This window comes from Galeopterus variegatus, unplaced genomic scaffold (assembly GCF_000696425.1).
Source record: "Galeopterus variegatus unplaced genomic scaffold, G_variegatus-3.0.2 Scaffold2501, whole genome shotgun sequence".
In the NCBI taxonomy this organism is placed as follows: Eukaryota; Metazoa; Chordata; class Mammalia; order Dermoptera; family Cynocephalidae; genus Galeopterus; species Galeopterus variegatus.
In genome coordinates this window covers 107840-121490 of record NW_007728612.1, presented here as the reverse complement: position 1 = coordinate 121490, position 13651 = coordinate 107840, and the positions used below count along the sequence as shown (strand labels likewise).

Below are 13651 nucleotides of genomic sequence, written 5' to 3'. Positions count from 1 at the left end.
TCAACTTCTCTAAGCTTCAAGTTCCTTATCTGTAAGATTGGAGTAATGTCCATCTCATCAGGTGCACATGAGGATTGAAATAGATAACAAATGGCTAGTACTACAGTGCCTGAATACATGGGCTCAAAAAATATTAATGTACTCTCTTCTCCTCAAACATTTTTAGTAGAAAACTGGAAAAAAAAAAAAAAGAGGAAAAAAGAGAGAGAGAAAAAGGATACATGTCTTCCATCTTGAAGATACATGAGAAAGAAAATGGGCATTTTTCAATTTTATATGGGAGCATATCTCAAAACTAAAAATGAGGAGAGGGGAAGGAGGAAACAAAATTTAGGATTATAATAGCCTCATAGATTCAACTGATTATGGAACCTGTACAAAAAGAACTTTAAAAAAAGGATGTATTGGGTAAGCTCCAAATGACGAGACTAATGAAAATTTCTCTAAGGTGAAACCTACTGATGAGCTTTGGGATTGGTAGAATTTAAGCTGACTTGTTAACTTTAGTTCTGTTAGGAAATTAAAAGGGAATTTCTTGGCCATTCAGCCAGTTGGATGTTTTAATGATTACAAATATAAACAAACAAAAAAGACACCCTAAAAAACAGTACATCTATTTTAACAACTGATCTTAAGAAGCAAATCTTTCTGGAAAAGAACTCTAACAATGTGAATAAATATTGGCAGGATTACTAAGTCAGATGGAACTCCACACTCTTATGAAAAAAGAAAAAATGCAACTTTATTTTTGTAGAAACTTGGTATACAGTGGAAGAGTCACTTAAATTCATAGCTCATTTGCCTTATAAGCTGAAGTCATGAAGCAAGAATAAAATTTTACATGTATGGATCCTGAGCTCACGGGTACTGAAAGGTTCAAAAGGAGGGCTCAGGTTTCACAAGCTTTGTAAGTGATCTTTTTACACCATATGACTAAGAACATATTTATTCATGGAGAGCTTATGATCCTAGGCTTCTGAAACTATCAAACTGAGAGAGAGGAGAATGTTTACATCCATGAACAGCCACAAAAATCCATAAAAGCTTTAGGAATAAAAAAATCTCTCTTCCGGATTAAGAAATGCAGAAAAGTATCCTGCAAAATTATAACAAATGGGCTTTAAAACATTAACATGCACACTGGCACCAGCGTATTAAAGACGTGTGGGGGTGGGGTGGGCAGGTGGGGTAGTCCTAGACACTATTTGGTGGTATTATATCACTGATACACACAAGTCTAAATGAACATTTTCAAGAAAAGCTCACTATCAGTCAAAACAAAACAAAAATCAGATTTCTGGCTCTGACAGATTCCCAAGCTATATAAAGGAGTCTTTTGAAAGAAAAGAGGTAGGGAAACAGTACAAGGGGGAAGTGAGGTGCTTTTGTTTTATGAGTTTTGTATGGCGGTATAATATTAGGGACTTAAGTTTCTATAAATGCAGTATGGTACAGCTGCAAGGCTGGAGAGTTATATATATTATGATACGTGTAATCTACATTAGTTATAAATATTATGGGAAAAGTTCTATTAACTATGATAAGAAAAGATAATCTTATACTGAACCTAATTATTTCATACTATATTTTAGGCTCTTTTCTACTAATTCTGTACTCAGATGGGTACCTGGTAACCAGCTTTTACATACTAATATTTTAAATAAATGCTAATTCAATTAACATCAAGAAAAAAGTATTTTATATATTTTTGGAATATATGAATTCATTTACATAGTCTGCATTACATTACTTGCTCTTACAGTAAACCACGAAGTTTAATGTATAAAGCCTTAGAATATTGCAAATTCTGATAGCTGCATGTATTTTCCTAAAGTTCCTTTGAAAAAGGTCTAGAAAACCGAAACTGATTTGGTACAGAAAATTTAGCTCATTAATGTCTTCCATAGCCTTATACCATTTTCCCCAAAATTATAGGATTGATTAACAGGGCTACAATTTTAATATAAGTGAGCTTTAAAAGGAAGAATCAGCCCTTAGCCTTGGGTACTGCATAGATTTTTTCCTCTTCCTCCTGTAAACACCCTACTTGATTGATATGCAACTGCCAATTATATAACTTGAAATAACAAAGCCCCAACACTGAGAAATCAGTGTCACAGGAAATACAAAAACAAAACAGCACATTTCCTAATGAACAGCAGGAAAAGGAACACAATTTAAATATACCATAGCTTACTGCCTGGATTTTACTCCGCTTGTAAATAACTTAAAGTGACAGAAGTGCCCCAAACCAGAAAACCCTCATGTTACTTGTAAGGAAAACTCTAAATTGGAGGTATGGAGTACGGGGTTGTTGACAAGGCAGACCTTTTTAAAATTTACTTTCGCCGGTTACAGAATTTTTAAAAAATCAAAACTTAAAACCCAGAGTACACTGTCAAAGAAATTGTGCTGGAAATCAAAATCCTTTATAAATCTTGACAGAATTACAGTCTATCGACTATTAATACATCAGTCATATCTGTGACATAACTTTGGAAAGTATGCAGTATTTCTTAGTCTGTAAACCAGCTCTAGAATGGAAAGACAATGCCCGGATACAGCAAGAGAAAGGTCATGTAAAACCCACAGATTGCCTCTTTCTTTCCCTTTTCAGAAATTGTGCCTGGCATTGTGCAGCTGTGGTACTGCCATCATCTTTCCCTCTGTTTCCAGTCTTGCTAATTAAAAGGTTGATCACAGAACAATGCTCTTCTCATTAATTTCAGTGTTCCGATTGGGCAGGATCCCTGCTTACCCCACCTGATCTTTTCACACTGCTGAAGTTAATGTGACAGGAGCCCAAAGATGGATTACCTGCTGCCATATTGCCCATCGCCTCCAATCAGGAGCTATCTGTGTAAACTGATTGTTCTAATTTGCTCTCATTATTTTTACAATATCAGGAGAAAATAACGCACACAGCTCACTGTCAAAGCCATGAAAATCAGCCATTAGTTAAACCCAGACACTGAGTGGCTTTATTAGAGGCAATGTAGTTTATTGATGTAGCTCCAGTCAAACAAGGCAGCATTTGCTTCAGTACAAGGAAATGTTTATGCTGGAAGTAAATATTTATTGTGATAATACCCACAGCAACAAGATATTTTACAAAACCCTATTCTTATTTCAGAAGTTTTGTTTTGACACAAATTATATAGCAATGAAGGGTTGGGTTGGCATAAAAAAGTAGGTAACAGTTAATACACACTCAGTAGCATGAAAATCTATTAACTCAAATCTATAAGCACTCTTTACCTCCTATACTTTGTGTAAATAAGGAACCCTATTCTGTGACTACGAGTGCCAATCAATAAATAAGGATGGTTCTATCTTGCTCCATACAACAAATATTTTTCAGAAATAGAAATTTTATTACTTAGGAATCAAAATTATTGCTATAATGATCATACAGGTACAACTTTAAATAAGACTGTATTCTTGTAAAATATAAGTTTTCAACAAGATTGGTTATTAATCCTAGTATCATAGATATTCACAATACTTTCCAGAATTAGAAAAGCAGCAGCAAAGTAAAGCCAGCTAAGCAAACAAGCTGGGTAAATTTAAATCATTCACAGGGACTGGCCTGTGGCTCACTTGGGAGAGTGTGGCACTGATAACACCAAAGCCACGGGTTCGGATCCCTATACAGGGATGGCCGTTTGGCTCACTTGGGAGAGCGTGGTGCTGATAACACCAAGTCAAGGGTTAAGATCCCCTTACCCGTCATCTTTTAGAAAAAAATAAAATAAAATAAAATAAAAATAAATCTTTCAGTAAGTGATGGCTTCTTAAAGCAGAAGGCAGAATTCTGCAGAAAGATTTGATATTCAATGAGATAATATCTTTAGAAGATTTGTCCTGAACACAAAGAAAATAAATTTTCATCTTGTAAAGAAAATGCTAAAAGCCAGAAGAAAATACATTTAAACTTGGCATTTCTAGATTTGCCTGACTATGAACGTTTTGTAGAAATGTTAGCTAAAGCCTGCCTAAACAGCATTTTAGGAGGCTGAAGAGGAATGTATAAATACTAGAAACCAATGCCTTTTAAATAAAGCAATTTAACTAATCCACACACTCATTCCCCTACCTCCCCTTGTTAGTATTAGGAGGAAACATGGCTTCCTCCTATTTTCTTTCTACACCAAGATTCCTAGGTAACGTAAAGGCAAGAGTATGCCCTTCTTGCTGCTCCCTTTTTTAATGGCCACTTTTCTTTTTCTAAGAAACGTGTGCCATGGTTTTCTCCTTAAAATTCCTGCACTAAAAGACTGCACCATACTGCACTCCACAAAACGTGCTGATGGCGCCAATTACAAGCCCCCAGCCGAACGCTCCAGCCCCCACCATTCGGGCAGATTTATGCGGACTCTTGCCGACGTTATTACAAGTCAGAGTTTATTGGGAAATTGTTACATTATGCGGAGTGTCTAACAAATTGCTTATGCTGCTATAATTGGATTACAACAGCCGCTTGCTCCCACCGGTAAGATTAGGCAAGTAGGACTCCTGCCGATCTCTGAGCGTTAGCAGTAATTTTATTTGCCTTGCCTCTCTCTTTCCTAACAACATGCCTCTCTCCCTGCCAGCTGTCTGCTGAAAAGGCACAGGCTTGTTCCTTGGCCCTAACAATGCAATTACAGCCCTGCAGATCGCACTGTTTGTGCATTAAGTACAGAGCCAAAACGAGGCGAATTGATCGTTTGACTTTTGGAGAAGCCATGTGATCTCTCTGTGCGGGTGATCCGACATGCATCGGCAGGCAATACTGCAGTCAATTCTTGATAAAGAACTTTCTTCTTCCACCCCTCTTTCCCTCAACCTTCTCTCTTTTTTCACTGAGGAAGACACTGACTGGGCTCATCTCACACTAATCCAGATCAATCCACAAAGACAAACTCTATCTTATTAGCTCCCTGGCTAGATAGAAATGTGAATACATTCTAGCATCTTGAAGAACCCCAGTCTGATATGTCAGTGTTTCCCAGCAGCTGAACCACTGCTACTATCTTAAAAAGAGGTTCATAAAGAGTTCACTGAGGAAAAGAAGTTTACAGAAAAACTATAGTTCAAAGAACTACAGAAAGTTTTGGATTTTGTCAAATAAAACTGGACTAGGAATAGCTTTGTTATAGGCTCTGTCTACATTCAAGGGTCATTAAAAATCAGCACCGAAACCTGTGTCACGCCCTTCTCTGCCGAACTGCTCTGCTGGAAGATGCTGGCAGCCAGTGTGCACAATCAATGTGGCTGGACTTTAGGCTTAAAAACAGCAAGCCCACTCAGGGCAATGATGAGTGCTGGTAGCAAGGAGAATGTGCAAGAATTTACTATGATTCTAGAGCATAATTCATGAAGATTCTGAGCCGGAGTCTGGACTTTTTTTTTTTTTAAAGATGACCGGTAAGGGGATCTTAACCCTTGACTTGGTGTTGTCAGCACCATGCTCAGCCAGTGAGCGAACCGGCCATCCCTATATGGGATCCGAACCCGGGGCCTTGGTGTTATCAGCACCACACTCTCCCGAGTGAGCCACGGGCCGGCCCCAGGGCAAAGTTTTAAACACATTTTGTTGACAGCTTTCAGTTTCTTGTCTTTTTCTTGTATGTTTAATGATGAGTGCTGGTAGCAAGGAGAATGTGCAAGAATTTACTATGATTCTAGAGCATAATTCATGAAGATTCTGAGCCGGAGTCTGGACTTTTTTTTTTTTTAAAGATGACCGGTAAGGGGATCTTAACCCTTGACTTGGTGTTGTCAGCACCACGCTCGCCCAGTGAGCGAACCGGCCATCCCTATGTGGGATCCGAACGCGGGGCCTTGGTGTTATCAGCACCGCACTCTCCCGAGTGAGCCACGGGCCGGCCCAAGGACTTTTTTTTTTAAGTTAACTCTCTTCTTGGTTGAAAATGGTTTAAATTCTGCCAATTTTAACATAGACCAAGATTCCTTACCAATGGATATTCTACTTACAGTTCTTGAAGTTGATTACACAACAAATATGGAGTCAATCTGCTGATCCATTTTGGTGCCCCATGCCTGTATTCTTACATATCATGCACATCTACAACGAAATGTATTCTTACATCTTTAATCTGATAAACACATGAACTCTCCTCTATGAGAGGAGTCCTTGCTTCTCCTACTAGGTGACCTTGGAAAATCACATTATTGTACATGTCTCAGAACCTCTGTAACCCAATTAACACATTAAACTAATAAACATTTACAGATGAAAGAAAAAATATTACTTCTGAACTTCATTCCCGCCTTTCTGAAATAGCAATAAGCCTAATATGAAACATGTTATACTCCAGAGTTTCCCCAACCACCTCAGTGTCAATGATATGGTTAAATCTTATTATGTTCTCCACAAAGCTAATGTTTAGACTTGACAGAGGCACCTGTGCAAAGAATGGACCATCTGACATGCTACTTGTGGAACAGTATATTAAAGAAGCCTGTTAACATGTAGTTTAAAACTCAAAAGAAACTCTGAACAGCTGAAATGCCTTATAAATAGCGCAGACCCAGAGGAAGTGCAAACGTCTGCATTGTGAATTGTAGATCTTAATTACCGACAATGGCTGGTACAGCAAGTAGCACAGAAAAAAAGTGAAACAGTTGCACTGTTCATGGTTGGCAATAATTCTTCAGGAAAATATTTACTATCAATCAGTTATGAGAAAAGGGACTCTGTGCTCGTAAAACAGCACGTTGCTTCTCATACCAGGACCATTTTGCTTCAGCATAATCTGAATTTAAACAGCTTGTTTCCTGCGGATATAATTTTGGAAATAAATAAAACAAGTCTTCTATCAAAATCTGGAGTGAGTAGGAAGGAACATCACATTTTTCTGTCGCAGTCAGTTTCAAACAGATTATTAGTCTCAAGTAAAAAAAACAATAACAACAAACAACAACAACTAAAATACAGTACATCTACAAATGACTACTAAAGGGGTTTGTTTTCCAGACATAAATAGGCAGAACTTCTATCTGGGCTGGGAATCTACGTATCCAAATAACTAAATTTTAACTGTATGTGTTTGTGTATATGTGTGTGGGTGTGGGGAAGGGAAAAGCCTTAAACCAATATTTTCAATAATATTTTAGTCAAGTCAATAAAAATATAACATAAAAAAATTAATGCTCTTCAGTTTTCCACTTAGTTTTCTTTCCCAATCAAAAAACATCATGAAGGTTGATTATCAGGCACAATGTGATTATGGACTTTAAAGACTAAGTTGACAGTCAATAATTACTGTCCATTTAAAGCTACAATAACTACAGTGCTCACCATGTTCCAAACACAAATCTCATGAACTACAAGGCCATAATTAGGAGAAAGGCTTTTGAAAAAAATAAACATTTTTATCCCTCCAAATATTACTCAGATCAAACTATAAACTAATGAAATGATACTTCCCTCATTTTTATTTTTAAATATTTTCTTAGGCCTCTTTCTTCAAGTTAAAAATTCAGAAGATTATTGTTAGCATAGGGTAGCAGTAGTTTCTCTTACAGCTTTGTTTTCTTGTATTTTAAAGAACACCAATGGGTAGGTACCCTTTTTATAGAGCTATTATAAGACTAAGATGTTTCTGGCAAAGAGTCACATACAGTGTTCTATAGGGGTCCAAACATAACAACCTTGCTGCTTTTAAGGAAATAGCTGATACTAATGTCTTCTCTAAAACTCACATAAACAGTATTCAGTAATAAAGTTTTGGATTATAATTAGTATTTCTAACCAAACCAATGTCACTCTTACCAGAATCCAGTTTCTTTGAACTAGAGGACAAAAATGGTTGATATCACTATATTGCAGTTATTCTCACATGGAGATGATTGGACATTGAGGCCACATTGGAGCACAATCTGAATCAACAACAGACACCTGCACCAAGTTAGAAAAACACTGCAGCCGTATCAATGCAGCAGACGAAACTATTCAGTTAAGTGCTAACAGTGAAGAACAGGAAATAGGGACAACCTTGCAGACATACAAAAATAATGGCAAGTCATTTCTTTCAAAGGTCAAGCAATAAATGAGGCCAAATAGAAACAGTACAGAATCTTGAGATACATGCAACACATGTAAACAAAAAAGGGAGAATTCACTATTCCCACACTATTGGTAGCTCACTGAAGGCTGTTGCAATAAAGAAATTTCTTTCAGCTACATGTTTTTATTTGTTATTGATCAACTGATTATTTGGCTCAAATCTGAAGCAACAAACCAGAAGACAGGATGTGGGAAAATGAAAGGAAGAAGGAAATTAGTTGGGTTCCAATAGGAAATGATAGAAATCATTATTATATTAGAGTATTTAAGGGGACAATGAAAAGATATAGGTGTCAGAATAATGTTAAAATAAGTAAAAATGGGATGAGAGGGTCACCATCTGGGAACAAGTGAAACAGACTGATAAGCAGCAATGAGAAAACATTTCCTCACCCAAGAGTGTGGAAGAAATTACATCATTGTGCCAGATGCCAGAAGATTTCTAACCATGCACCACTGAAGTAGAGGGTGGGAGAAACAAACGAATAAACAAACCCCACATAATACTGACACACACCAACATAACTGTGTAGCTTAGAGATCCTGGCTTACAAACTATGGAGAAAACAAAAGGAACAGATGCTCACTTGGCCAGCTCTCAATGAAACTCATCAAAATCACCACCCTGTCCTTGGATTGGTGTTCATGCTAAGATTTTACCTTGTTTAGCCAGAACCCACCCACTTGTAATGAAACTGAGAGCAGTGTGGCCAAAAAGGAGAAAGGCCCAAATAATTGTACCCCTATCTCCGTGTACAAATGCTGAATACAGAATAGTGTCAACTGGCACTTGCTAGTTCTGACTAAATGACTGAAAAAATAAATATATGTAATTTATATGACATCTTGCAGCAAATTATTAAGACATTTAAAAATGAGACACAACTGATGTACTTTATTACTATAATTTTTAATAAATTATTTTAAATTTTTATTTTTTCTTAGTTTTTATTTTTCTTTTTGTGTTTTTTTGTATTTAATTTTTAATAAATTCTGTCATTTCTTATGTGGATTACTCCATTGGTTATATTTTATATATTTTCAGTTGATAAAGTAGGCCCAGAGACTACCGCATGTTTTAATACAAAAATAGTAAAAAATACTGTTGTTGTTACAGTCTGAATGTTTGTGTCACCCCCAAAACTCATGAAGGCAGAAAGCTTATGAATGGGATTAGTGCCCTTATAAAGGACACCCCAGAGAGCCATCTAGTCCCTTCCATCATGTGAGGATGCAGCAAGTGAGCCTTCACCAGACACTGAATCTGCTGGCACCCTGATCTTGGACTTCCCAGTCTCTAGAACTATAAGAAATAAATTAATGTTGTTTATAAGCCATGCTGTTTACGGTGTTTTTTGTTATAGCAGCCCGAATAAACTAAAACAGCTGTCCTGGGATTATTGTAGCAAAGGATGGACACTACCTGACACTAGTCCTGGCTCGAATAATAACAGTAAGTAATTGAGGGACTGGGTGTATAATACAAGATTGAACTAAAATAGTTAAAGTTGGGAATGTTGTAACAGTGACAAATCCCTGAATGGTTGTAAAAGCAATGTTTCTGCAGATAAGCAAAAGTCTAGAAACAGAACCCATACTGAATATTACTTACTCCTGAAATAATCAAAATGGCTGACACTTGAATTTAACTCAAAGTTCTGGAAATAATCAAAATTATTATGGAAAATTTGAGTAATGGTTGATATGAAAAGTCTCAGGTCTCTCATGCTTAAAATTATTTTTGTATCTAGGCTATAGATATGGCATATATTTATACACGAGAAAGAGGTAGCTCATAAGCATGACCAAACATACTTGTCCACTCAGATGAATATCACCAAAAGCAATATTTCTAACTTTAGCCACTCAATAAATAACAGTGACATAATAATTAGGTGTTCTATAGCATATCTGATGACTCTTGTAATGATATACTCTATACTTAATTGCATTTAAAAACCATACACTTATACAAATAATTGTGCATTATCTTATTCAAATTTTACTAGTCTGTGATTATCTATAACTAGTGCCAAGCAACAAATGTGAATAAGTCTAAAGTGTGACCAGAATACAAGGATACTTAAAAAAGTTCATGGAAAATTACAAATAATTGTGCATTATCTTATTCAAATTTTACTAGTCTGTGATTATCTATAACTAGTGTCAAGCAACAAATGTGAATAAGTCTAAAGTGTGACCAGAATACAAGGATACTTAAAAAAGTTCATGGAAAAATAGAATTAAAAGATAATAGGAATCTTTCTGTGAATTTTCTGAAGTATCCTAGTATATAACCAAAAGATTCTGTTGCAACTGAAGAGATGGAGACTTCAACTTGCAAGCCTCCGGATAAAATGATGTCTGTTTGTATTATTTTTCTTAAATATATAATCTATAATAATCTTTAACAACAATACTAACTAAAGATGCCTATAGATACAGCATTGCTATAATGTGTCATATTACAAAATTAATGAGTAATATTACTTACTTTGGTTACACAATTTTCAGTCTTCATAGCAGTGCTTGCTAGACATACTGTTTCTTGGTTTAAGCAGAGTCTGGCACAGCTGTTGTAAGTCTGTAAAGAGAATTTTTTGGAAACAGGTTTTTTTAGATATTGAAATACTGTCATATACAATTATCAAATTCTACTCTATTTCTCAAAATCAACACACAAATAGATTTTATCTGTAAAGTCCAGATTTATGGAGCTGATGGACAAGGTAGAGAGGGGAAGGCAAAGAGAGAGCCCATAAAAGCCACTAATGTGGCTATGAACAACTATGTGAGCAGCAGTGGCTTTGTTGTATGTGTGGAAGGTGGGGGCATTGGTTACGTAGCATTTTTTAAATGCAAATTTTAAGGGATCTTAAAATGTCTGTTCTGTTTAAAACAGCAATTACCATTTTAAGAAAAAGATTATTTTTATTGTTTTTCTTACCTTCAAAACCATCAAGACTGGAAAGGGATGAGAGTGCATGTTTCTTATTCATAACAATGAATAAAATAATTTTCAAACTATGCAGAATATGATTCTAAAACTAATAATGAAATCTTTTAAGATAATCTCAATACAAGTATATTAAGCTTTGATTTTTCACTACAGGAAGAAGAGATAAACCAAACTTAAGAGCAGAACATTAAAAAATGATAAACCAACATTTATCCAGATCTTAAAATCACCCCATAAATACATTTAGTAGCCTGTTCAGGATATAAATTAAAATAGAACAAACTACAGGAAATGGATTTAAAAACATTGGTTATAATATATTTATGCTAAATTTATGGTAAGTAAACTCATTACTAATAACTGGCAAATATATTAATAAAAATAAAATGTTTCCTTTTAGCCTTAAGTCTTTACTTAAGCAAATTTAAGTCAGTGTGTGGCTGACTAAAGTGCTTTTCATATGCAAGCTCTATGAATTTGCCCGTTCTTGTGTCCCAGAATTAAGCATGGAGTGCCTCCTCTACTATTCTGCAGGACACTGTACCCTACTAGGCAAAGTCAAAACACCACATTTAAGGAGGTGACAGTTTGCATAATATCACTGTTTTAAAGGATAAACATTTAAGGAAATATTAAGTGGGAGAAAGCTAACAAGGCTTTCAGAATATTATCAGTACCTTCATTTCTACTATTCAGATGTTATGTAATAAAACGCATTTTCTTTTCTTTCCCAGATGCACTGTATACTTGTTGAAAGTTAACTCTATAAAATGTATATATTTTAATTTGTGATTTTTTTCTATTTATAAATTTAATATTTTAACTGTTGCTCATTTATGGTTTTGGGTGGTTTTGTTCATCTGTATACCACCATGTTAATTTGTAATAGAAGTACATTGCATAGTATATATACTGACATCAAAACACTTTGTAGCAAAACAAACAAAAAACAAACAGATTGCTAGGTTCCATCCCCAGAGCTTCTGAGAATTTGCATTTTTAACATGTATGTAGTTGATGTTTATACTGCTGGTCTGGGAAGACAGACAATCTCTCATAACCAACCATAGAAAAAAATCTTTTCTGAGAATTTGCATTTTTAACATGTATGTAGTTGATGTTTATACTGCTGGTCTGGGAAGACACAGACAATCTCTCATAACCAACCATAGAAAAAAATCTTTTTTTTTTTTTTCAAATTTTAAGATAATTTTAGACTTATGGAACAGTCACAAAAATAGTAGAGTTCCTATATACTCTTCACCTAACTTCCCCCAATGATACTTCCCTAATACTACATATATCAGGGGAGACTATGCAAATATTCTGTTTCTGCTTCAACTTTTGCCTGTTAATTTTAGCATCCATTGGTAGATCTTGCATATGGTAATGTTTACCATGGTGTTCTAATGGTGAATTTTTTATTTCCCTCTTTTCTTGTACATTTATTAATGAAAATTCTTTCTCTCTCCATTTATTTATATCAGCATGGACACAGACATTTTAAGAAATTTGATTTTGGTCAACTATCATTCTTTGGAAAGAGAATAGGTAGATATGAATAAAATTTAAGAAAAAAATGAAAAAAAAATAGTGGAGATATATAGCTCCCCACCAATATCATAAACTGAGTTTTTCCTTTTAAACAATTTAAACTTTAAAAAATTTATCCATTTAACTGTTTTATTCTTATAGCATTTAAGTTGAAATTATTTCATACATATATTAAAAAAATTAATTGACACATTTGCGATTAGTGTATAGATAGGGACCACTGGTAAACATATATACTGGGCTTGGGGTTTGGTATTTCTTTTACAATTACTAATACTCAAATATTAAATACTCACGCACACAAAATGAGAGTATTTTTTGTAATGAAATGTACCATGTTTTTCAAAGACATTTATGAAGTAATGTTATTACTGAATAAAATAAAACCTTTTCTTGAATAAAATAAAACTTTAATCTAGAGTTCTGGTTCCAATAATGGCAGAAATGTTTGTATTGGGTTACCCTTCCTGCATATAACAATTATAAACTACAAAAAAAGGCACTGGACATTGACTTAAAATAGGCAGAAGTGGGAAGAACAGACTGATGCTGAAAGAAGAGAACCACACTGAGTGAGATGTGCTTCTCCTCTCATGGCACTCACCAGATCCACTTGGTGCAGGGTGACTAGAATTCAAGTAGAAAGCCACAGTCTATCGGCTTCAGATATCAGAGAATAGGGTAGATTTCGAGAGTGCCATAGTGGCTGACAATTGAGACGAGAAATTCTAGAAAGGAGAGACAACCATGGGGGAGGGAGGAAGGCTCAAAAAATGCTCATAAATTTCCTTCAAATCCACGGCTAACCCCCAAACTATATATTTAAAGGGAAGTCTCCAAGGGTTCCAATGGAAAGCAACAGCTGGAAGGCTGAAAGGCCTGAACAGAGATTCCAGCTGCTGCCCATGAAGGGAGAAAGAGTTTCGAATTTGACTCCTACCAGAGGGGCTTAATAAGCATTTCAAACTTTCCACTGAAAACTAAGAAAGACTATGAGCTGAAACTAAAGACTATGCCTTAGGACTAAGGGTAAAACCAAAACACACCTGACCTAAAAAATGTAA

At 35.4% G+C, this 13651-nt stretch overlaps 1 protein-coding gene across 4 annotated transcripts in view; it reads right to left on the bottom strand.

The window, feature by feature from the left end:
* BTRC (beta-transducin repeat containing E3 ubiquitin protein ligase) overlaps nt 1-13651 on the bottom strand; it is a 168371-nt gene that overhangs the window by 56476 nt on the left and 98244 nt on the right. For all 4 annotated transcript variants that reach the window (XM_008581994.1, XM_008581996.1, XM_008581997.1 and 1 more), the window contains one exon: nt 10569-10658. In XM_008581994.1, coding sequence (XP_008580216.1) covers nt 10569-10658 — 90 coding nt within the window. The remainder of the gene's footprint in view (nt 1-10568; nt 10659-13651) is intronic.